The 26732-nt window shown below is 46.0% G+C and overlaps 2 protein-coding genes across 2 annotated transcripts; both read left to right on the top strand.

Moving 5' to 3' along the window:
* LOC144143043 (uncharacterized) lies at positions 1–26415 on the top strand. Its single transcript, XM_077674864.1, has 5 exons — positions 1–351; positions 11239–11452; positions 18059–18151; positions 21802–21867; positions 26245–26415. Exons 1-5 carry the CDS (start codon positions 320–322, stop codon positions 26413–26415), a joined length of 576 nt encoding a protein of 191 aa, XP_077530990.1. The 5' UTR covers positions 1–319.
* Positions 13056–15586, top strand: LOC144141658 (protein GUCD1-like). The gene is made up of 2 exons (XM_077673194.1): positions 13056–13563; positions 15565–15586. Exons 1-2 carry the CDS (start codon positions 13061–13063, stop codon positions 15584–15586), a joined length of 525 nt encoding a protein of 174 aa, XP_077529320.1. The 5' UTR covers positions 13056–13060.
* Positions 26416–26732: the final 317 nt, after the last annotated feature.

Here is a 26732-nt window from a genome sequence, read left to right as displayed (position 1 = left end):
GAAGCACATTCGGCTGCTATCATTCCATTCATAAGGTGCTGCCACTCTCTCTTTCTCAGTAGCACCTACGAAGCTTTTTAATCTGAGTTAGTTTTCATCGTCAGGTTGCTGATCGCGCTTCCTGCAATGGCCCCATTCGCCTCCTATTCACATTTTGCTGCGTGCCTAAAACATACTGCGCATGCGCGTGAAGTTACCGGGAGCGCCGGCAGGCCGCCCTCGGGTACGAAATGACGCGTGCGCGTGGGATTGATCGACTGAACTTTCATCTAAGATCGGAAGGTAGCGGAGTGGGGTGCCCGGTCAACGGTTGTCCAAGATGGCTCGTAAGCAACCGGATGGACTCGAAGGGTTCGTACCTTGATTTTAAACGGTGTTTAGAATGATGCACATATCTGTCGGGCGGTTACTAAACTTTTTTTTTGCCCTCACTTCCCAACAGTGAAGCTGATTGTGCCGTTGGACTTCGGTTTTCTCGTTCGGTACCGCCATCGCATGCACGGAATTTGGCTTGCCCGTTCTAAAGCAGTATTTTCTCCATCCTCGATCAAATTCCGCTGATAAGAGGTGTTTTCAGGAAATCAAATGAAATCAAATAAGTTTGTTTCCCACAACCGGACGGTTCCTCGGTTCAAAATGTGATACTATCCCGTATTCTGTGGGCATCACTAAGAACACTGCATAGGCCGTGATTTACACGTAGGTAGTAGCCGAGTTAAGCACAGTTCAGTCGCTGTCAGCTAAGGTAGAGTGCAAAGCTTAGTCTTATTTAAACTAACGAACAAGCGGCAAACCCTATCTGTGTATTGCCGTCTATGCGAGCTTACTTGTTAGTGAAGCTGTTGTCGTTTGTGGTGCGGGAAAGCCAAGCTATCACTCTTTCCCTTACATCCGGTACACGGCCCCACAGTAGTTCTAATTTCTTATTTTGCTTGAGTTTCTGTCAATAGCTTACCGAGAGCTCGGCTTGCACACTACTGTAATGCTAATTCTGGGGGCTATGCGACTTTAAAACGCCCCGCAACTGCCTTGGTACTAAGTTTGTTCTGCTAATAGCAAGTGCTCGATTCTATCGACTATTAGTTGGCGATGAACAGCCGTGGCAGGAAGTTCGCTGTGTGCGAGCAAGCGGGGGATTATGCGAAAATTGGGAGGGGGGACATTTCATTTCATTGGGTGGAACCTCTCAGCCGCAAGACACGCGACCGCTTCTTTCGTTTTTTTTTCGGGGGGGGGGGGGGGGGAGAGCAAGGGGAGAGGGTGATAGGGGGATAGGTAAGATTGAGTAATCCGTATTTTTTACACATCTCAACGCGAAAGCATCGGTTATAACACCACGCGATTTTCTGGTTCACACGAATGGACGTCCAGCTATCTTCTAATGCTTTTCGGTGGTCGTGGCTGCCGTGGGCGCTTTTTATATAAATTTCCACGCCGTAAGAGTTCCCTGAAAGCTTTTGCGGTGTCTTCAGGGACGCCAAAAAAATTAGGGCCAGTGATCTCGGATAGGAGCGGAAGATGCAGCCGGGATCAATATGAAGGTTATCGCGGGAGCACCGACCGACCGCGACGACAGCGCCTTAGCGCGACACTTTTTAGCATCAGCCACAACGAGGTTATTCTAGGTTTGCTTCTTCCATGGATTTTCCAGACAGTGCGCGCACTGCCATCAAAGGCGATAAAGTCCACGTCGTTTTTATTTCTTTATCCTTTTCTCTTATCATCGACATACTTCACACTGATACGCAACCTTCTCGGGGTAACTATGCCGGTAGGCCGAGGCATTGTTGTGTAAAAAAAATTGTAATTTGCTTCCGCAATGCCGCAATCCCGAGGTATCTTTGGTGTTATCAGGTTGCCGAGGAACGAAACGCGGATACATCACCCAAAAGGAATGAAGAAAAAAATTGCGGCAGTCGGCCTTTGCAGAAGGGGGTGAGCGAATTATGTGCAACAGCCAAGGGGGGAGGGAGGGCAGCATAATCTCATCTTCGCGAATGAACAAAAGTGCAGCAGAACGGCGCTGTGGTCTTGCTTGCTCGGTGCTCTCGCGATAACCTTCAAACTGAGCCTTCCTGTAGATTATGCGGGCATTGATGTGTTAGAATTTGTTGATACAAAAGCTGCTGTGCTGTTCCCATTTCACAGCACGCGTCAGGCTTGCCTACGGCAAGCGAGCGCGCTGCTTCTAAGCATGCTGGCGGCTTCTGCTGATAGCTGCTGGGTTGGAGAAAACTTGCCATTGAGGCTCGGCTCGGTCGCTCCTTGCCATGGGCCATTCGAATTTGCAGACGCCACCGCTCGCGAGGTTCGCTTCTGTTCTACTGTGTCTGTCGTGAGCGATGACACGAAAAATGAGCGCGTAATTTGACGGGATGCATTATCAGCGCAGGCACTTGAGTAATCGTGCAAAATGTTTGACCGAAACCGCTGGAGTGCTTTTTTTTTGCGTGCTTTTCGCTTGTTACGTGTGAGTTTCAGATTGTTAACGCAGGTCGTTTTTGCGGTTACGTAACTCCATGCTGTGATATTGCACCGCGTCAAATGACTTGCCTATCTGGCCTGTTACCACTTACGGCTGTCAATGTCGAAGACATGCGCACGTCGTTGGTTGTGGCGTTGGCAAATTAGATCGCCTCCTACGAAATAACGACGGGCCCGGCCATTTCCGAGATCCGCGCACCTGCAATGGCAAGCCATCTCCAATCCAGCAGCCGCCAGCAGCTGCGCCCATCGCGCTCATTAGATGTGTGCTGGCTTGCCCCAGGAAAGCCTGACGCGCTGTGCGCAGTCGGCAAAACGCTTGTCTATAACGCTCGACCGGCGTGCTCCGGACTGCGCGGGAGACATCTTGTGATAACGGCTGGTTTGAGACCGGTAGAACGTCAGCATGCGCAAGCGGCATCAGCGCGATGGCTGTTTCTCTTGTCGCTGTACCCGTCGCCTTGGCTTCTGTACCTTGCTTTGCCGTGAGAAGCTCTGCCTGCGCTGCCGGGCCAGGAAACAACAGTGTAGATTAGCGATTGTTACTACAGCGTAGGCCGAGTTTAACTGCGTGCAACGCTGAATTCCCGCGGTGCCCTACGCAATTTCAACAGGAGTTCTTTCCGTATGCGAGAAAACGAACAGCAATCGCCGCAATCACCGCCGGTGTTCTAGAGTGAATAGATATCAGTCCCTGATCGCTTGCACAGTGCATTGAGTATTGTGGCGTTAGCCTATCAGCAGTGACGTGCAAAGCCGAGCGCAGAAACCGGATAGTAGTGCACGCGGTACTCTTACAACGTATTGGTTGCAGAATGACGACGCAATCAACAGCGGTGCGCCCACGCTAATAACGACGAAAATCTCGCACAGTGCGCTGAAGCGGGTAATCTTCGCTTTTGTTTCCCGGCCCGGTAGCGCAGACATGCGCGGTCAAAGGCATGCGCAGGCATGCGCGCTCAATACGCGGTCAAAGAAGGTGCAGAAGCCAAGGCGACAGGCACAGCGAGGAGGGACACAGCCATCGCGCTGATACGGGCTGCGCATGCTCACATTCTACAGGTCTCAATCAAACCAGGCGTTATCACTAGGTGTCTCAAGCGCAGTCCGCAGCACTAGCGTTAACTAGACTATTACAACATTCTAGTTCACTCTAGCAGCACGCCGCTCGAGCGTTATAGACAAGTATTTTGCCGACTGTACGTTTTAGCCGACTATGGAGAGTTGAGCCTAGGGTGCAGGTATTAGGCCTGGCAATCAAGAGATCGTAATCGGAAGAATAATATTCCGGTATTTCAAGCTACAAGTGCACCCTTGCGACCGCCAAGAAATAGTGTGGCTCTCGACGTCGTTCTACCCGAGTACAGGGATAAGCTACTTTAATCTAACGCAAAATACGGCTTCACTGCGGGGAACAAATATAAAATTTAATTAATCCAGGCACCACTGGTGTGCACTAATAGAGGGACGAGGTATCGACGAGGCTATCAAATGTATCGGCACGTATTGAATAATTATATTTCCGTCGCAAGCAAAGCCTCAACCTTACCATTCTGCAGTATTGGCTCTTACCTCAACGGTCAACCATTATGCGATGTCCCGGCAGCCAGACAAACTGAAGAAGACAATCCGGAGGCCATAATAAATCTCCGTCATTCCAAAGCTCTTTATTATTATACATTATTTTGAATTTTCGGTTCTGCCTTTTGTGTTTCTTTTTTAGTTAACACCTTTGCTACATTCGAAGTCTTCCACTTGTTTGAAGTCCTTCCCTAACCCTTAGGTGAAATCAAACATTTTATTTTGATTTTATTTACAACATGCTACGGTCTTTAAAAAAGCCAAGCAGGATATATGCGCGAGAACAGAGGTGACATTGATAGAGTAGAAGGGTAACCCGCATACACAAGCTACAACAGGAACGTTGGTTAATAACACAGCGCCGTAAGAAAAATTTTCGGCATTGTTTGAGAACACCTGCTGTCATGTAGAACTATCGCCCTACTGCACACTAAGAAATATGCATGAGCCTAAGAAGTATTTTCCTTTAACTTATAAGCTATTTGCCATTTTTGAGTGGCCGCAACCAAAGCTAGACTTCAATCATAAGGAGACATTTTACGCAAGCATGAACAAAAAATGGATTGCAAAATATGAAATCGGCTCTCCGTAATGGCTCAGAGAGACAATTGGAACTTTGCCGTAACCCCGTGATAACCTTACTTTTATAGTCAACAGAAGTTGATGGATTGTAGGGTTTAACGCGATGACGCAACGCAGGCGATGAGGCGCGCCGTAGTGGAGGGCTTGGGATTAATTTTGTTCCCCTGGGGATTTTTTTATGTGCGCCTACATCTCGTACACACGGGTGTTTTTGATTTTCGCCTCCATCAGAAAAGCGGCCGCTGTGGCCGGGAGTCAGTTAACTGAAGTATGGGAAGGCCTTCGCAAGATAAAAGAGCAGGTTCAAAATCAGTCTTCCAAAAACTGAAGGCTGTTTTGTGGCTGCCAAGGGAAGAGCGAATGAAAGTGCTCCTTTATACCATGAGTAATGGCTTTTTGGTTTGGTTAAAATTCATCACTCTTTTGTTTTGGTTCCAAGTGTTTTTAGCTGCTCCAGAGAAAGCGGCAAAATATTTTGTTTTTATTAAATTGGCAAAAAGAAGTGAAAATGTTTTTTTTCTACACGATGGAATACGACTGGAAATTTGTGTGTTAAAACTCTAAATTAGTTCAGAGCTAGCGATTTTCTTTTCTTTGCCCATTCCAACATACATATCAGATCAATGATGCTCCTATCAAACGATATAATAGCTTGCTTTATTTTTGTTTTAAGTTAACCAATATACCTACAAATACATTCCATGAAAACTAGCGTAACTAAGCTATAATAAAGTGGTGTTATCATTTTACTAGGTATCAGCAAATGTCCCATGCTCACCTATAGTTGCCTACTTGTGAGGGTGTGCAAAGTCATTTGCCTGTTTCTTTAGGCTTTACACTTTTAGCACAGGTGTCGCGCAACAAACTATGAAACTAACAATTGCGATCCAGTTGATCCCATTTTATACATTCATCGTATTGTAAAGTAGCTTGGCTGGTAAAAACGAGATCCAAGATCAAGCCATCATTACCGTGGGACGGGTGACCTCCTGTGCTACTGGCTCACAGTCGCAAGTCATCATGACATACAGCATAGTAAGTATATTAAGTACTTGGTACAGGTCATCGTGAGTGAAATTTATTTATGGCAGGAAAGAATTCTGAGTATAATCAATGTCGGCGATAGTTGTTGGTGCAATATAATCGATAGTAGTGTCAGTATTTTAAGTACAAAAGAGGATGGCTAGTATACTGCAGAAAATGTGTACATATGGCTTCCGCAAACGCATTTTGCAAAGAATTTTCCGTGCCCGCGAATCTGGGAAAGCAGAGTGGCTGAAACGATTTTTTATTAGGACAGAAACAACCGCTTCAAAGAGGGGTGACTGCAATGGAATATCTGGGGCCAGACACACGCACTACAGGCGCCGCGGATAACGTGTAACCGTGGTTTACTGGTGGCTGGCACATGAGGGTCGTACTTGTAGAGAGCACTTTATAATTCTGCAGTTTCATTGACTATAAATTGGGCGTTCAAATCTAGCCGCCTTAGCTGACTTGGCCTAGATGCTTCGGTGGGCTGTAAAAGTTATGCTAGAAATCTTTCATTCTTGCTGCGAAAAAAGATGTCCAAGACACATGTTCCCGTAAAGTATGCTGTTACCTAGGTTATTCGTGCATGGAAGCCTAAGCAGACAGAGGTACATACTGATAGGACATAAAAACAAGACGGTATTTGCCTATTGTTAATCGCTAGTGTAAGTCATTGTGGATGCCTATCACGGCAGAACTGAATGCTTCATGAAAGTAATATATTGCTCTTCCTTCCAGTCTGTATATATGCTTCGAAATATATTATATGTTATGTTGTTTTCATATTAGGTTCTCAACGTTTGTTCTTCGAGGTCTCTGTCCTTCGGTGCTAGCTCAAGAATGAAATTGCAACACAATACTGTTTTTGCTAACCTAAAATGTTTTACAGTGAAGCGGTAAACGTCTGGGTTTCCATAGATCTTCCTGTCGGAGTCACCATACTCTCGAACACCCTCTGCGAGTAGGCAAAGCAAACTAGTAATAAATGACCTGCCACCCGCCGTGGTGGCTCAGTGGCTAAGGCGTTGCGCTGCTGAGCACGAGGTCGCGGGTTCGATTCCCGGCCGCGGCGGCCGCTTTTCTGATGGAGGCGAAAAGCAAAAACGCCCGTGTGTACGAGATTTCGGCGCACGTTAAAGGTCCCCAGGTGGTCAAAATTAATCCGGAGCCCTCCACTACGGCGCGCCTCATCGCCTGCGTTACGTCGGCGCGTTAAACCCTACAATCAATCAATAAATGACCTGCCATTTGGGGAAGCAAAAAGCAAGCTTGCATAACACCCATAAACTACATGGTTCAGCGCACGCCGCGTTTATAAATTAGGGGGCCTTGAAGAAATCTCCGGCTTTTAGAAGAAAAAAATACGTGTGTAGTGCCTTAAACACTTGTTGCAAAGCGAGTTGGTGAATACTTGAGGATATTAAGTGCTAAGAAGGACGGACGCATTAAAAGCGGCAACACCAGTAATTTTCATGTTATTGTGTCGCTATTGTTCTAACTATTCACACAAGCGCACCATGCCTTTAGGCCGGCGGCCTTCTGGTTCACTTCCTTCCTCACCTGGTCATGTGACTCTGAGGGCAGTCCAGTATGGTTATGTGACTGAGCGCAGCGCAGTACACAGTTCAATTTGTGATCACCGGCAATATTCCCATATTTCAAATCCTCTCGCGTGATTGCACAGATATTGTACACCCGGGGAGCACTCTTATAATCGCAGCGTTGTTCCTGCTTGCATCTTTTAATGTTCTCTGTGGGTGCAAAACTACGTTTCTAATATTTCACCACATCCAAAGTATCTGTGGTACTCAACATGGGTATTGTTTGGAGACTTATAATTGCGACAGCACCATTCGCGTCATAGAGGACCCATAATGCCTGTAAGGCTTAACATCTAAGCCTAAATAAGTTGCTCCTTACGACCATAATGTCAGTGTTCTGTGAGCCAACAGAATGTTCCGTTAAAACGCCACAGTCCGTAGGGTATTTTATGATACTGGTAGTGTCTCAGCCCCCTTCATTTAGCCACCTGCATTTGCGGGAAGGGGAATGTCCGCTTTCATTCCAAAAATACTGGCGTTATGTATGTCGTGATGATGCGTCTGCAACGTTAAGTACAAATTGTCTTCCCGGGGGACCAAACACTGTGGCTCAGTGGATAAGGCGTTGCGCTACTGAGCCCGAGGACGCGGGTTAGATACCCGGCCACAGCGGCCACTTTTCTGATGGAGGCGAAAAGCAAAAACGCCAGAGTGTACGAGATTTCGGCGAGCGTTAAAGGAGCCATGAAAAGAAAATACAACTTCGTTTAATTTGAAAGAACGAGGATTCAGTATCTGAATCAGCTTCATTACTGCCAGAAAATATGTTTTTTAACGAAAAAAAAGCAAGAAGTATTTAAAACATTCAAATATTGCGCCACAGTGACGTGTTATGAGCAAGAATGACGTCATACGGGCGAACAATAAAACATAATTTTCAGTGCGTTAACTGAACGTTAGTATTCCAGTGTTGCGGTGAAATAGAACTAGAGGCCCCATTACAGATTTCCAGTCATGTGTAGTCGCGCCAGTTCAGTTAGGCGGCCGCCAATAGCACAAATAAGGTTCCATGACGTCATAGAAATGTTGTGGGAAATTGACTAGGGGGTCGCGACTGCTTCACACGTTTCCTTTAATATCTCCGTTATTTGTTCGAAGATTGCGATGATATTGGTGTCATTGTAATCGCGACGAAGCAGTCTTTATAATAAACTCAACTTATATTTTGTCTTCATGGCTCCTTTAAAGATCCCCATGTGGTCAAAATTAATCCGGAGCCCTCGACTACGGCGCCCCTCATTGCCTGCGTTGCGTCGCCGCGTTAAAACCTACAATCAATAAATCGGAGGAACAAACAACCCGTAAATGTAGTTAATCCAATTGGGGTGGGAGAGGGGTGCCAGAATTGCAGAGGACAAATTTTCGCTGTAGATGTCATCTGCGTCTTTACTGTTGGTAGGCCGTGAAATTCATTGTATGTCAAGCTTGGAATGAGCACATATCCAAGGCCCAGGATGAAATGTTCATCAGCACACTCTTGTAGACTGTCTCAGCCACACGTGCGTGCCCTTCACTCGGACTTGTTTCACGTACCAGGACAATCAGCATGCGACTAGTTTCCCCCAAGAGAGCCAATCAATCATCAATAATTTTTTCAGTGCGCACTAAACAGGCAGTTACTTGTGCCAGTCCACCATGCAGCAGCGTCGGCAAACAGCTTTCTGCAACCGATAAGTTCAATAAGTTTGTGGAATATTTGTCATCGTGTAATCTAATTGTCCAACAGCACAGGCTTTAGGAAATGGCCTGTTGCCATATTGCTGTAATATAGAGCACAAGAACGCTAATGTTTGCGGGAGAATATAATGCGGAATGTAGCTGCTGTATAGTGAAGGCCGGTGTGAAAGTTAGCTACTCCCAAGCTACATTTGCGAATACACTCGCGCAGCCTAGCTGTGTTGTGCGTTGTGTGCCTGCCTGGGAAGATATTCACTCCCATAAAACTAGCCGCATATTTCATGTACTCAAAGCATCCCTCGAAAAATGCGAGCGCCTTTGACAGCCATGTTACAACGAACGCTGCGTATGGCAGGCCGTGTTCCATTTACCTATCCGTGTTTCCCACACTGAAATCAAATTTAGGCAATGGCGCCTAAACAATGAAAACTAACGTTAAAGCAAAGCCGGCGATGATCATTGATGCACATGAATACCTGCCGCTTACTTGTTCACGTGTAAAGGAGTTGGGTAGGCCTTTGGGTCTTAAGGTGACATCAAGGCCACTAAAGCGGTAACCACACGCACGCGCCCGCGCGCTCGATTCTACACGCGTTCCGGTCTCTATTCCTCACGCGCTCGATTCCACACGCATTCTCGCGTCACGCGCTGTGGTGCCTCTAGGCACCCCAGCGCGTGAAGCGAGTGAGGGCAAGTACTCCCACAGGGGCGATGGAGGAGCGCGAGCGTGCGCTGCCCCGCGCTTGACGGGTCCGCCTTGTCTACATGGCACAACCGCACAGAGCCCAACACTGTTACTGTCATCAGAACACACATAAACATCTACTTTGAACCTTACAGCAAAGCAACATTACCTTTAATGCCACCTTCAAACTAAATCCCAGCAGCATTGCCGCTTCGCAATGTACACACGACAGCTGACACCCATGTTTTCCTCTGGCTGACAGGCTGACGAAGTTTGATCACGTGTGTTATCATCCGCCGATAGTGTATTTTGCTGGTGTGACACGGAGGAAGCAGATAGACCCAAGAAACCTTTGCGGCTAACGAAGCGACTACGCCGGTTTATCACAACAAGGAGACAGGAGATAACTTTGTGGAAGCTCGTTTTTGGCTACGGCCACCGGCGGATTCACCCGCGGCCGCCGCCTCCTGCCCGGCCCGGAGGACGGAAGCGCGTCGAGCGTTGGCTGACTGGTCCCGCCCGGTCGGTCGCAGGGTATCGTGCTGGTAATGCCACACCTTCGTAAACGCGAAGAGCTCCTCCTCACGCCCAATCTCCGGCCATCGCGATGTGGCGCACGGGTGCGTGAGCGCGTAGAATCGAGCGCGCAAGCGCGCGCGTGTGGTTACCGCTTAGAGACTATAGAAGGCTACTGAATTCAAGACAGCATTAGCTGCGATGTGCCATCATACTTCTCGTATAAATGCAATAACACAGGTGGAAGTGACGTCTACGCTCATGACACTGCTGTGCCGTCCAGCAGCCGTCAGTGCACAACTAGTGAATCCCATCTCCAAAATGTAGTACAGGATGGTAGATGGCACTGCAGCAATGAAATGAATGAACGGCTTCCACTAGTTGCACACTGTTTGTTTCCGACAGACGAATTTTGCAAGGGAGTCGTGTTTCCATTTCTTTACGGTTCGCAGACTGACCGGAGGGAAGCGATTTCCTGTAATTAGAAGCGTTAGCAGTAAAACATTGACGCAGCTTGCACGAGTTGTGCAAGGCTGGAAAAGCAGCGGAGCTGGGCGTGGGCCTAGCTTCCGGTTTTGCTAAGTTTTGCTCGGTTTTGCTAGGATTTGCTAAGATTTGCCAGGTTTGTCGACGGTCTCACTAGGCTGGCGTACGTTTTGAAGGGAGAGGAGAAGTGTAGCCGAATTTTACAAGGCCGTTCCGGTCTGTGCCTTACAGTGAGAGCTAGGTCGACCACTAGCTCCGCTTTTTCTCCAGACTTCACCACTAGTGGAAGGTGCTGATTTTTTTTATGCGTTTTGCTGCGGTAGAACGACTTTCGCTGTAACTTGTACAGTAAGGTTTGCCCTTATGCATATATGCCCCTTGTGCTCACACTGGAGCATTCGGGAAAGGCGGCTTCACTGTTAAAATACTTATTGGTGGTGGGGCGGAGTAGTTATTTTCTTGCCATTTTTTACAAAGCCACAGGCAGAAGCTCAAAATTAACAGCGCCGATGCAAAAGCTTTGTTCACACCGACCACCGTTTTACCTAATTCGAGTACACTAGCATGCCATAAGTGATTTTTTTTCCGTTTCAGGTATTTTGCAAGCATTTCAATGCAAGATGGCAGCCAGATGAAGTGCAAGCTGGTGAAATGGCTCCTGAGTGACCTAAAAGTTTGCATTAATTGCAGCCTGGCCCCAAGCAAGCTTTACAACCTCCAATGTTCTCACAAGCTTTGCCAAGCGTGCTTCAACAAACACGCTTGTTATTTTTGCCCCATGGACAACACCAGAAGTCAGCAATACGAGGTAATTCTGGCATATTTTAAATGCCGCCACTATTCTTTGGACAGAAGGAAATGTTTTTCTGAGGGTACCCTACCTCTCTCTTAGTTGATATTTCAATATTAATGGAGCGTTTCAGGTGTAATGTATTGTTTAATTTCTTCCGTAGCATCTTTTCCGCCACTGGACGCAATGTTGTCTTGCTTTCAAAAAATATTCGATACGGGATTAACCTATTCCAGTATCGAATAAAAATTATACGAGCAGCGGACACATCTTTATTTAAATAGGAAGAGCTCCGCCAAAGCTATCATCGCTACCTCGTCATTCTTCTAGGTAAAGGTATTAAAATAAAGGTCTAGGGCAAGTATTCTAGACGAAAAAATAGCAGCAGTGCAATGAAGAGAATTCTGAGGTGGACGAAGTTCAACCGAAAGGGAGCTCCTGTAAAGACCGCCTCCCAAAATCAGGGGCCCCGAACACGCACCCCTAGAGACGCATTAGTTGATAAGCATGCATCTTCAGAGAGGTGCACCATACAAAAACTAAGGGGGTCGTGGTGGCCATGAAACATCGCAGACACTCTTGTGCTGAAAAAATATTTTTCTAAGAAGAAATGAAACTGCACGTCTATGTCGATCTATTTAATATCTTAAAAATCCGTGTAGGGGTAATAGTGACGGACCTTTGAAGAGAGAGAGAGGAGCACAGTTTCTCCTTAATAAACTAGCCCGATTGCCATGGACCCGATTTGTGATGTAACTTTTCCGTGATCAACATTTTTTCCCCTGCCATTAGGCAAACCCTATGTGTACTGTAGATGCTCGTAAAAATAGTAGGTGTATTCTATTTGGCTGCGCTCGCTGGAATCATTCTGTTAGTGCAGTACTCGCCTCTTCTATTTTCGAGTGCAGCGCGTGGCGCCTGCACTTTTCCCTTCGATTTACCGACGGAATAAGTTCACGGCTTTCCCTGCACATCCCAGGAAGGAGGTGCAGAAGCAGACGACAAAAGTGCAGGACGGGTTCTGCAGTGTGGCGCCTGCGCTGAACTGGCTGAACTAATTCTGAACTCGTGCAGAAAGTGCAGGGAAAATCATAGAGACCTAGTCCGTGAAGCTCTACGCAACGAGCATATAGGGCTCTTCGATTATAAGTCCTGGACGTGCATTCCGACAAATACGTGGGGAAGCAGATGTCAAGTAGCGTTTCGCGCCTTGAACAGTCCGCATTAGGTTCAAAGCTGATAATAAGAGTTCAACTGTATCAACAACACACAAAAGTGACCGAACTGAGCATTTTAGATGAAGTACGCTATGAAGCGTGCTGCTTTGTGGCGTCAGCAGTGGCGAATTATGGAACTACAGTATGTTACACCGGAAGTTTTAAGGCTACCGGAAACATGAGGCAGCTGTCACGTGGTGCGATGCACTGTCTTGAACAAGGCAACGACAGATGCCTGCCATGCCTGCTGTCAAGCTCGGCTCGAGCTGAAGTTTCGTCTCCACCACAGGCCAAAATTGAATCGAAGTCTGGATGCTTAGCAAGCTTTTTTCGTGCTGCTTCGTGTCTTCAGGCAGTGAAGATGCAGCGACGACATTAACAGGGAGAACAAAACAAACCTTGGACAGCAATGGAGCAGCAGCAACAGGCTTCAGCGGCTCGCCACAATTCGATCGAAATTCCTCTGCCCCACGTCGAGCAAAGCCTGTCGTGGGACTGCGGCGTCTCCTGCGTCGCCATGGTGCTCGGCCCCGACCAGCGAAACTATCTTCTACTCAACAGAGATCAAATCGGCCGGGAGGAAGGATATCTGCAAAGCACTTGGACGACAGACCTCTGTTACTTCCTACGTCGCTTCGGGGTCGACCACGTCTACGCGACCGTAACAATCGGCGTCAACCCCAACTACAAGGCAGAGTGCTACTACAAGAATTCGCTACACAGGGATTACCAGAGGATCGAGAATCGCTTCAGAGACGCCGCTTCTGTGGGCATCGTCGTGCGCGAAAGGTTGACTACAGTCGCTGACCTGATAGACCATCTTTCGCGGGGTGGTCCCGTCATCGTTCTGGTCGATCAGGGGCTCCTACACTGCGAGAACTGCCAGAAAAAAAACCTAAAGCGTGGCGAACTGTTCGCATGGCGACGCAGTGGAACATCCCCCTCGCGAGGGGCACGATCAAATGCAGAGCATTTCCGGGGGCGCACGACGTTAAGTAGTTTGCGTTACGTTAATGTTGTTGCACTTGTGGCAACTGCTGACGAGAGAGCGTGGCGATGAGTGCGTTCCAGCCTCGCCGACACCCGCCTTTATCACGCCACGATCGCGCCACGCGCGCGCGATGCTGACGTCACGAGCATGCCACAGATGTTGTTGATCCCACGACGCGCGCGCCCCCACCTGTTGGGCGCGAACCGACCGCGGAGAGAGCGCGCGATGCGAGCGGAGAGTAGGCGAGGAGGAGCGGGGGAGAGGCCACACCTACGAGCGATGCGGACTACTACGGACGCCTAGAACGGGTGACATCGTGAGTTAAAGAAATGCTCTGCATTTAAAAAATCCTACCCCTCTAAGTGGGCATTTGGAAGTAGTGTACGCATGTCGCAGAGATGGTACAAGCTGGCTAGATTTTTTATTGGGAAGCTCAACTGCTTTAGAAATAGCATCCTTCTGTGTCCTTCATCAGCAGAACAGACTTTTTGGGGAAAGACATTGTTGCAAAAGCGCGGTAGCAATGACTAACGTACCTGTCTGGCGAAAACCATATTCGAAATGACTTCTCGGACACTTATATCATTCCGTAGAACTTCACTTTTTTTTCCTTACAGACGGTTCCGAAATAATTCTAATGTCAAATTGCTTTTCTAATGTAGTAGCAGATTACAGAAAACGTGTGCAACTTCCGTTTTACCCCAATTGTTCTTAAACAGTTTCAACGACGTTTCAGGGTTGAAACGCCGCATAACAGTAGTGAGATTTATCTCAGCCGGTGTCTTGAACAATTGTTACTCTGTTTGATTACAAATAAAGCCACCGCTGCTCAGCGATTCCTGCAGCATTAAAAAGCAACCTTCAAAAGCGCAATTTTATGTTCCTCTGCCAAAATAACACGGCATTCTCCTGAGTCTCATTAAGCTAATTACTAGAATCTACGCCACCTCAATTTATAAACAATCGTGGTTAGTTCATGTAGTTGTTTCGACTTCTGCATAGTCAACATGTTTGAAACGTATGTAAAGGAGCAATTTAAAGAGCGTTTGCCCTCATTTTGCAACATAATGTATTGATGTTGCAACCGCTTGGTGTTGGATCACTTAGGCAGAGGATAATATTCATTTTTTTAGTGAAACCATGACGTTTCTAGCACCGTGGTGAAGCTCGCCTAATAAACATTTTTAAGGGGCCAACCAGTAGAAAATTGCACTGCACTTGCGTGTCATCTAAAGTTGACAGTCAGTATTCAAACAAGCGTGACATGCACCGCCACCGACACGTTGACCAGCAGGGCACGTTCTGTGGCGCAATTGTTGTCCTGCCACCTTGTCGATTGCCCGGGGATGCCTTATACGTTCGGCGGTGCACATTTCCCTAGCGGCTCAAACAGCAGGAGCGGCCGCACCAAGCAGCCGGAATGGAGCTCTCGAGCCTTGGCAGAGGGTTGTGACGGTCCAGCTGAAGTTTGCCAAGGCAGTTCACGGGGTAGCTTTCCCGCACCTCTCTCGGTTCCGCCGCCTGCCTTCCAGCGGTTGTAGTTCCAAACCTCGCAATCACTGACGCGCGGCCCCTTTGTCATCGTCACTGTCGTTCTGGCTGGCTCACTTGCACGGCCGATCACTCACGTGGCCATTCATGAGATATTTCTGAGCCCAATGACGCGGGTTCGATTCCCGCCCGCGGCAGCAGCTGTTTTGACGGGGGCTAAAAGCAAAATCGCCCGTGTGTTCGAGATTTCGGCCCACGTTAATTAAGGGAAGGTGAAGCGGTTTTAGAATAAAAGAAAAGTTGACTAGCAGCAAGTACACATTGAATAGTTCCCGTGTAGGAAATATTTTCGCAATGCATACAATACAAGCGGCACAATACGCAAGCAAAAGTGGCCCGATGCCCCGCCCCCATCTCGGCGCGCGATGCAGGAAGACCGGAGAGCGGAGGTGAAAACCGGCCGGAAAACGTCATACCTGGACTTCCGGCCGGATCTGCCGCCACTGCCGTGCTCTTTTTGCCGTGTTTCCTGTAGATGCTCGCCACAAGAAGAAAGATACTTGTTGTTGTTGTTGATAGCAGTCACTTGTATAATTTTCGTGTTCAAAAAGTACGCACGAACGCCAAACGAGGCATGCGTTACCATGCCGTATTCCTAAGCAGGATAATACCACGCCGGGATACTTTATAACATACCGAAGCGACAGCCGAGGTGGCTGTGCTTGATGACAGAGAATATACTACACTACGTTAGATAACTTGTTAACCCTCCAATGCGTTTTTATTTTTTGTTTTTTTTTTCTTTTTGATGTGAGGGACACGAATGTTCACATTAGATGCTAGATTTAGGAAGGATGGTTGCTGTACTTTGGCCCGGGATGTTTCGTTCAGTTCCAGAAACAGTCACATTCGTTCAGGAAATAGCTATTCCGTTAGGCGCGTCGGTTTTTTTTCCCTCATGGGCTTAGAACAGTGTTCAAAAAGCCAATTTTAGAGGAACTAAAACAAGGTGCCAATCCTGATAGTTCTCTCCTACAGTATTCCTACAAATTAAAAAAAACCAAGACCGCCACAATACCTATTTGGAAGTATGCATGCCCCAAGAAGGTAATATTTGTCCGGAATGAAAGAAAACACCGCTCTGAACCACTACCGTACCATAATTTGTGAGTGACTGCGGGGGCCTAATTCTTCGCCCAAGATTCCGTGTGCCTGCACATCATAAGATGGGAAGCACTTGTTGCCGCTAAACTAAAAAAAGTAGGAGCGAAGAGTAAATATACGGCCTTGATCCGACTAGCGCGGAAAATGCTGAAATCTAGAAATGCTGAAACAGGCCAACGATATTTATCACAGACGTTTCGTGATTGTTACCTAATGTTTTGTAACTTCAACGTAACTGCTTGTCCGACTGGTCTGTCAATTACAACGAAGTAGCCGTAATACTGTAGCAGAATGCGCAACGCGCACGCGAAAATCAAGCCCTACTAGAGCCGATAATGCTGCGGAGGCACCAGTATGCTACAATGTTTTCAGAATAAATGCAAGTCAAACAGTAAGACGCCACTCATCGAAGTGCAGCTAGCGATCGCATGCCGAGGCGCCTTAGTGCCAGTGCCCAAATGGCGCGTGCGTGTGCGTGTGAGTGCATGGGGATGAGTAAGGTGGGTGAGGTGGGCGACAACGAACTAAGGAAATTCGGAAGCAGAGTCCACTTGTTGGTTTATGGGCATAATGGCAACATATGTCTCGCATTTACGTTTACAGCGCATGAACGCTATATTTTCCCGCAGTGCACGTACGTGCTTTTCACTGGTACATTGTTTATAAAACCCCGCTTAATAATTGGCCATAAATGGTTTCGTATGTAGTAACAAGCACTTCAGGCAGTACGTAATATTAGCATAAGGAATAGAAACCTCCTATGCTGGTTGCCCAGCTCAGAAATATTCGGACGAACCATCTAGCCGACGCCACAGTCACTGCTTTGTGGTCGTGTAAAGCAAATTCATGCACTAAGATACTTGAACATACAGCACGGGAAGTTGTAAAATAATGTTGCAGTGAGGTGCGAACAATAAACTGCAAGGTAAATTGGCGAAAATGGAAGCGCCGCTGTCGTGCGTTCGTTTCCAATGATTCCGACAACCCACACGGCCGAAGGGTGTCCTCCTTTGACGTCAAGACGGGCGCAACCAATCAGAGGCGTCAAAGACGAAGAGCGCGCGTCTTTCAAACGGGACCGTGCGTTTTGCAAGATAAACGCCGGTTGAACTCATTTACGATAACATTGATTGCGATATTCGGAGTCAGCGTGCAAGAAACTATATAAACCTGCCTCTAACTCAATTTTTGGAAAGCGCTTCAGCTTCGCTTAAATCTTCGCAGGTGGTCAAAATTAACCGGAAGCCTTCCACTACGGCGCGCCTCTTCACCTGCGTAGTTTCGAGTTAAGCCTCATAATCAGTCAAACGAAACGGGTAGACATGCTATCTGCCGGATCGGGGCAAAGCGAGGCGCGAACACTTCAGCGTCGCCATTCGCCACCGAAGCGTGTGCGAGCAGACGTGTTGAGCAAAGAAACTCACCCCCAGTGCCAAACGCTCAATGTGATCCCTTTTGCTACCTGAAGTGAAAGAAAAGATAGGGCAGCTGGCGCGGTGGGACGCGCACGCGCAAATCCATATTTCGGCATTCGGAGTTCCGCATCAGATGGCGTGGCGATGCATTTTGCTACCCGCTGGCGTGTCCCGCCTTTGCCCCCGGGTGTACACTTTCTAGTAAGCTATCGCCTCTGAACGTGCAAACGGGCGATATTTTAGTTTCCATTTCTTGCTCAGCACTTAAAAAGAAATGTGCAAAATATTCGCATTTCATAAGTTTTCTTGGCATTTTTAACATTTTGACCGTTTTTTTCTTTTTCAGACGACTCCTTTCTGGACATTTAACAGTGGTTTGCTCAAGACAAAAGTGGAATGTCCAATATGTGACACTGTGTACAAGTTTTCCAAATTTGAGGTACAAGAGGTTTTCTCTATCTACTATAGTTCATACGTGGGGCTTCCAGAATAGCAGAAAATTTACTGCACGCACATTCGTAACTTGTATAAGGGGTCTCTAAATTTTCTTGTGAAGTTAGTGTCATATACACCATATATTACTGTAACGACATTTATCGCGGGAGATAACGCTGTGTACGAAGCACAATGCGTAATGCTCGGTGTAGAAATTCGATGTATTGCGTGAATAATTTCACAATTCAAGGGACCGTTACTTCATACTCGTTTGCGCCAAGCTTGAATTCAGTGCAGGTTGCAGTATTTTCAAAATGCCGTACACGGAACTGTTTGATGCTGTTTATTTCAGACACAGTTTTATATTGAGCAATGTACATACCGAACTTCTTTGTACAAACTGCGACTCTATTGAAAAACTTCCGTCTAGGAGCTTTACATAACTGCAGTTGCTCAAACCTGCATCGCATACAAGCGGACAAAACATTCCACAACAATCATCGGGTTTTATGAAGGAAGAACTATCTCTAGGGGATCCTCACGGCCATACAGCCTTCCTACCTACCCGATTATACGAACTAACTATTGCATGCCTAAATAAATGTTGCAAAAGAATTGTACGAATGGGGGCTAACATTCGACACGCTATAGCACTACACATTGCAGGAGAGCGCATTTTCGAAGAAAGCAGATATTTCGCTACAATTCTATAAGCCATCCGAACTCTCAATCGTTAAGTTACCGAGGAGAGTAATGCCGGATCCAGGCTGTTGTCGCAACTGTAGTAATAAATTTAAATAATGACGTCATTTCAATCTCAGCCAACCGAACTGCGTAACATGCCGTTTTTTTTTGCGTCCATAGATCACGATATGGCATTCACGTCGGTAGTCTGAGCATAGCCTTAGACTAGCAGCAGCGTTTTTATGCTCCCTGGCGCACGGGAACAATGCCCCTTAAGCGTCAGCGCCAACGGGTGGAGAACGAGCCCTGCAGGGCATCTTTGGTGCATGCGCATTCCCGGCTAGCCCACCAATATGCCTTCGCCTTCTTCCACATTCCACTTGCCGCTACAATCGATAACACTCTCTTCTAGCGACGTCTATTATCCTTTCGGTTTGTGCGTATTTCTTCAGTGACGCCGAATAAGCACGGCTGAGTAAAACGGTAGCTGCTGCTAAGTGCCCTGAGAACTTCGCCAAATGGATGTCGTCAGGCAATTATTATTAGCGCTAGACACGCCGCGCGTTCCAAACTCATGGCACTTAGAGAACGTTGGTGCCGTATCTGCAGCACAAAAAATGCACCTGCACTTGCGTGGCTCTATTAAGATATGATAGCCAAAACGTGCGGCTGCATAGCGTGGCTTAGCTCATACTCAGGATCAACATCATATGACGCATGGCAGCTAATTGGGATATAAGGCCATTGTATGTTCGCGGCAAATGAAAATTTAGGTGTCCTTTCTATTCAGCAGACCACACCGCGTATTTTGAAAAACTGATAATTCGTTGCTTTCGCAAGAAAGCGCGAATATTCTAATCTCAGCTTTCCAAATTGCGAGTGTATCAGCTGTGTGACAGCCAGTTTCTTTTAGAAGCTCTAAGATACCTCTAAGGCAACCTTCTGCTGTAATTAAAAAGTCCGCATTTACAACAAAACCGGGGTAGCACTTTTACTGGAAACTTTCAAATAACCGCAGCTTTATAAAAACACTTGTAGTTACGACCCACTTACCAGTATCTTACTAGGCCTACAAGACATCCAAAAGGTATCTGCACAGTCGACGACTGCCGCAGAAGCCTAAACTAAAAAACCCGAATGTGCAATTGTACTGGTTCCTCTAGTTAAAAGGATCGCATCACTGGGATGATAACGTTCATTTACCACCGGTAACGTTGATTTTGGTATTGGCCATGAGTAATTACAGCTGGCGTCGTTGTTGCAAGATCAGTTTTTTAGTATTTCCATTTTTTTGCTTAAAAGTGCACCTTGATTTGTGTGATTTAAATAAAGCAAATTCTGCATATATTAAACAGATTTACATTTTTCATCATACTTGTTTTACAACATTTTCTTTTTCCGTTACAATGGTTCCTTCACATCTGGGCCGCATTTCATGACGACTGTTAGCGCTCGTGTGAATACTTAACTTTCACTGATGTTTGATAGCACAGTCGCTTCACGTGAATGCATTATTTCTGAATATTTTATCAGGTATGATGCTGAAATATAAGTAAATAGAACTGTTCTTTATTTTAAACTGCCTCCACTGCTAGGGCGAAAAATCACCACTCACTTTTTGGGGATGTGCTTCACCAAGAATAAACCTAACACAGCTTCCCATTCCTGTGTACCTGTGTTTGCGCATTTAGTTTTTTAGAACGCCTCCAGCGATTCTACAAAACAGTTCCCGGCTATGTTGTTCTGTGCCCGTACAGATTTATTCCACTCATATTTATATGATCATGATATGCTGATACCCCTGTCTGATATAAGTCTTCAGATTTCGTCCTATACCCGCCGCGGTGGCTCAGTGGCTAAGGCGTTGCGCTGCTGAGCACGAGGTCGCGGGTTCGATTCCCGGCCGCGGTGGCCGCTTTTCTGATGGAGGCGAAAAGCAAAAACGCACGTGTGTTCGAGATTTCGGCGCACGTTAAAGATCCCCAGGTGGTCAAAATTAATCCGGAGCCCTCCACTACGGCGCGCCTCATCGCCTGCGTTGCGTCGGCGCGTTAAACACCACAATCAATCAATCAATCAAATCAATCAGATTTCGTCCTATATGATGTAAGAATTCTTTACTGAGTGCACTAAAGCACGAAGAATTTACCGTTATTCATATGCGGAGAACTACAAAACTAGATAAGTTAACACATGCCATTTTTATAATAGTTTAAATGAATACAAGTGACTGAGAAAATTTTGCGACTCAGAAGAAGTTCTGGCAAAGCCAAAAACATTCTCCTTGTGAAATTTAACCAATTGTATACTGGCAGACCCGGCAACATTTGGGTACTACCGCTAGTCGGTATGTTAATGTGCAGCTTTTTCAGATTTCTCCAAGTTGCCGTTTGTCTATTATTTCACGACAGTGTTGGTCCGTTGTTTCTTGCATTATATTTTTTTGCTTACTGAATTCCCGTGACTGCTTCAAGCTATTTTTGATTTTCCTGCACTGCGTTCGTTCCCGGACAGATATGCCTCTTACAGGCCGCGTCCCAATACACCTTCGTCAATACAAAATTGAGGTGCCGTTCTACAATACCGAAGTAAACTATATAGGTCGTGGTGAATGCAGCTAGTTCCGTCTTGTAGAGCAGTATATTCCTTATATAGAGCACAGCAGTAGACTACTATTAAAAAGTTTGAGGTCATTCTTGCAATCAGCTTTTGAAGCTTTAGTGGGTCTCATTGCCTGTATTAGGAAGTTGCATCTTATAATTTCTGCTGGATCAGTACATCAATATGGCAGCAATGAAAGCATTCATGTTAAGTATTCGTAATACGAAATGGTTATGGCTAGCATGGTAACAGTTTGCCACAGTGTTTTCCTGTTGGGTTGAGTCAGAGGTTTTACATATTCGACCTATTACCTCGACCTGATAAAATACATATAAACGAGAACTTCAAAAGCAACGTTCATTTTTGCAGGAGCACTTGAAAACAAGACACCCGGAAATAGCGCCCATGATGCAGCCGTCAATGCCGGAGAGCAAGGTGATAAACCGACTACTAGGATATCACTCTTACGATAGCCTCCTTAAAGAAGTTATTTTAAAAAGGTTGTATTCAGTTTGGTCATCTCTCCTAATTTTTTTTTCTGGTTGAAAAAAGTGCGATCGAAAAATGTTCTTCGTTCTGGGCGTTGGAACCACTTATTGTTACCGCCCGAGAAAGGGCTACCTAGATATATAATCCCCCTTTATGTAAACAAACACAGAAATTGAATTTTTGAACCTCTGTCCCGGTCCCAAAGCTTCCCGACTTTAGTGAGCACAGGGTTGCCTCACTTCCGCGCAGCACCACCAAAAGGGAACCGTTGGTCTGATACAAATCTTTTCGTCCAACAATAGTGTTCAAACGGCAAGGAAGGACGCTAATACTCCTTCAGCGGCCTTTTTGGCCAGGTGAGCTTCAAACTAGCCATTTATCGTAGCTATGGACTAGAGCACAGCATTGGCTCGCTTTCCCAACGGCCAGACGTCAGTGCATCAGTCATGAGTAAGCTAGAGCCTCAGGTTATTCTTTGAAAACCACGCGTAAAAACAAAACAAGCAAAACCGAGAAACGATGCTTCAGTATCATTGCAGGAAACGTGGATGAGTTTTTCAGCACTGGGGAGAGAGTCGCGGTGGTTATGACTAGCTAAACAGGCTATACAGGTTAAAGATGGCACAGGCCTATGCGCCAAAAACCACCTCTGATGATGAAGCCGTAGACAGCTTCTACGAGAATGTCGACTCAGCTATGAGGAAGGTAACAATACAGTTCACGATTGAATTGAGAGTTTACCACATAAGTCAGTAAGAAGCAAATGGTAGAAATGTTTAGTTTGATAACAGCGCTTGGACAGGACACAGAGAAGGCGACACGAGACTGGGCGCTGAATAACAACAAAGGGTTTATTTTGCCGCCCCTGAATGGATATCTTGGGAAATAAAAACAATAAAACACACAAAATCATAATATTGTGAAGGCAAGGGCTCGTTTCCATAAAAAATGCACATGCGCAAATAATACATAATCAGTGTCAGTGGAAAAAGGTCAGTAGGAAACTCCACAATAGAAACCGCCGCGGTGGCTCAGTGGCTAAGGCGTTGCGCTGCTGAGCACGAGGTCGCGGGTTCGATTCCCGGCCGCGGCGGCCGCTTTTCTGATGCAGGCGAAAAGCAAAAACGCCCGTGTGTACGAGATTTCGGCACACGTTAAAGATCCCCAGGCGGTCAAAATTAATCCGGAGCCCTCCACTACGACGCGCCTCATCGCCTTCGTTGCGTCGGCGCGTTAAACCCTACAATCAATCAATCAATCAATTAATCAATCAATCAATCAATCAATCAATCAATCAATCAACTCCACAAAAGACAATCGAAACAGTCGAGGAGGTACGCTGGTGGGATTTTCAGGCAGAAATACCTTGAGGTTGATAAACGAATTCTGTTGCAAACGAAAGAATACGAAATGGGCATAAAAAGTACTGATTGTGCAAGAAAAAATGAAATTGATTTCATTTTAAGTGACACTTTAAGATATTGTGCACGACGTAGAGGTGCTAAGTAAGATTTGGAGCAGCGGTCATAGGAGAGTTAGATGCGAGTTAATAGTGAATCTCAATAGGGAAAGAAGAAATCTCGTGAAAACTAAGAAACCCCGCATGTAGTCAGTCAGAACCTGATCGCATAAGTTGAAAATAACTCTTCAGAACGTAGTAGCTCTTCTAGATGAGCAAAGGAGCAAAGTGAGGTCAGTGTAGACAGGTTAAAGGACAACCTAACATCTTCAGTCAGTGAATAAGCAGCAGATGTGGGAGAAGCAAGATCTAGAAAAAAAAACTGAAAAACTAAGAAAACGAAGGAACTAATTGCCAAACTAAACAACGTAAAAGTGCCAGGTAGGGCAGATGAGATTAAATTATGGAGTAGATTAAACTGATTAACCGAAGTAAAACACACGACATTCATACCCATAACATGGCAGTGATTGAGAAAACGATGCGAGTAGTGGCAAGTGTGAAAGCAACTAAGAAACCAAGCCACCGGCATAGATATCATGTACGCAGTCCGAGACGGGCAGGGGAACAAAACGCAGAATTCGGTCGAAATAATTAAGGCAACAGAACGATTCTATACCAGGCTCTATGCCAACGACGTTAGACAAGGGAAACTACTTAGACTACAAGCTCAACGTGAAATGTCCCACTAGTAACCAAATAGAAAGACGGAAAGGCTCTCAGAGACATGAAAGGAGCAAGAACTGCAGGTGACAACGGCATAAGCACGAATCTTTTGAAGGAGGGAGAAGATATGGAACTGAAAAAGCTTGCTGTACTATTTTCGGAATGCTGGATGACCCAGAAAGTGCCCATAGCCTGAAAAAAACACCAACATTATTCTGATTCATAACAAGCCAAATCCCAAGGACTTTAAGACTTAGACCTATTAGCCTACTCTCGGTTGTGTAGAAATTTTTACGAAGGTTACGTTTAGCCGCATTATTGACAGCCTGAATTTCCAACAACACAGAAAGGAGGCCCGGCTTACAAATCGGTAGTCAACCATGGATCCCACCCATGCTGTCAATAATATCATGGAAAAGTCCGCAGAAAACACTAAACACTTTTTCATGGCATTTATAAAATATGGGAAAGTGTTTGATTTCGCACTCACCGACGCCGTAGGAGAAGCGCTAAAAGACCAGTGAATAAAGAAAACGAACATAAGACATCTTGATGACATCTACAAGGGATGCACGGGCAGGATATCACTCCACAGGCAAAGCGAAAAATTTCCGATCCGAAATGGAAAGAGACAGGGAAAGATACAATCACGGCAAAACTATTCCCAGAATGGCTGGAGGAGGTATTTTGAAAGCGTGACTGGGAAAAGTAGGATAAAGAATAAACGGGGACCACTTAAACCATCTGACGTTTGTGGACGACAGCGTATTGCTGAGTGAAACTTCAGAACACCTGCAGTGAATTATTGAGGAGCTACAATCCGAAAGCACCGCCGTGAGGCTAAAAATAAATATTGTAAGCGACGTGACCTACAAAATTTCGCGCCTCACAGCACATGGTCACCGGTCAAGCAGACCCAACTTGTGCACGCCGCCCGGTTAAAGACTTATCACCTTCGGGCTGCCGAGTGACTCACCCGGCGGGTTTCGTCTGCGGAGGCTGAAATGTAACGCTACAGAACTTGTTGAATTTTGTGCACAGTAGATGGCATTGACTATGTCACGGGCCATTCCCGCCGGCGGAAACACCGGGGCGACGAAGAGGAGAACGAGGTGCTTATTGGGTATTCAGGGCTCGGACACCACGCTCAGCGACGGTGCTCACCCAGGCTTTATAAATAAACCCTCAGCTCACCCCACAACGTCTGAACGTCATCGTAACAATATGAAGGAATCTAAATTAATCAGAAATAATGAGGAGAAAATGTCCTCTACAGTTTAGAAAAACACTAATAGAAGTAAAAGAACACATCTACCTCAGATAGGTGGTTACTGCTGATTACAACCATTAAAGAGAAATTCTGCAGAGAATACCCAAGTATTGGGGAGCACTGGGCAAGCACTCCCAAAAGTATAAAGTAAGCTACCTCTGACACTCAAAACACAAATCTGCAAGCAGTGCATACTGCCGGTTAGGACATACGGAGATGAAATATGGCGCTCTAATAAACAAGTGGAAAGCAAACTTATGTAGGCTCAACGGGCTATGGAAGAAATAATTGTAGGGGTAATACTCAGCGACAGGAAACGAGAAACCTGCGCCAGAGAGAAAACTAGGGTAGAAGATATCATTGTTGAACTAAAGAAAAAAAAATGTACTTCGGCTGGCCATGTAGTGGGACGCAGTGACCAACGGTCGACAAATTGGGTAACCGAGTGGATACCGAGAAAGGGGTGTAGAAGGGAAAGGCGATTGATGCTATGGAGGGATAGTATAAAGCAATTCTGGGGTAAAGTGTAGACTCGAACACCGCAGGACAGGAACAGTTAAAAGTCAATGAGAGAAAACTTCGTCCTGCTGTGGCCTTGAATAGGGTGGTGATGGCGAGGATGAAGATACTTATCGGGCCAAATTTATCACCAAGTGCACAAGTTACAGCCAGTTACTAGGCTACTCATTTGAATTTTGCCATAAAATATGTACTATTGCTATCGGTACAAAGCAGTATTTCAAAGAACCAAGCTTGGATTTCGCTTCTTTGCACCTTTTAAAACGTAAGCTATCTTCTTTGTTCAATTATAAAGATTTAAGAGTGCACCATCGTCCATGGCTGATTAGAGAAATTGTTTGCTCGAGAAAAACAGTGAACTCAAGATATAAGAAAAACAAAAGTTTGAATCCGTGTTGCTTTAACACAGCAGGCCATGGAGCCAAACGCCATTCGTCCACCTCCAGGATTTCCAGGCCACGTCTCGCCAATCGGAAGAATAAGTACGCACATCAGGCAGCTGTTTGGGTTGTGTAAAAAAATGATGCGTTCAACTCAAATCAACTTTCTTTCAAGTAATTTCTTCCTCAACTACGACTAGCCTTACCACATTGTTCTATAGTTGGTTTAAAACCAATATTTGTTATATATAAAATCCTAATCAGCCAGTGACGTACATTGCTGGGCGCAGGCTGCTCTGAATTGTAGCGGTTTCCATCCTACGTTGTATGAAATCATTCGTTCCCCGCACGAAATATTGCGATTTTGTCTTTACTTGCACATATTTTTAATATAGATAGAGTTTTGTAACGCCAGAAAAGTATGCAGCATTTCCTTCCAACATCGTAATTAGATCAAAACAGTTCCTCCAAGATTTTTTTCAGAGCATTATTTCGAACATATTGCAGTCCAGCGTTA

The sequence above is a fragment of the Haemaphysalis longicornis genome, unplaced genomic scaffold, assembly GCF_048455015.1.
Source record: "Haemaphysalis longicornis isolate Haplotype H1 unplaced genomic scaffold, Haemaphysalis longicornis Haplotype H1 scaffold_6, whole genome shotgun sequence".
Classification (NCBI taxonomy): domain Eukaryota; kingdom Metazoa; phylum Arthropoda; class Arachnida; order Ixodida; family Ixodidae; genus Haemaphysalis; species Haemaphysalis longicornis.
This window is presented reverse-complemented; position numbering and strand designations above follow the sequence as displayed.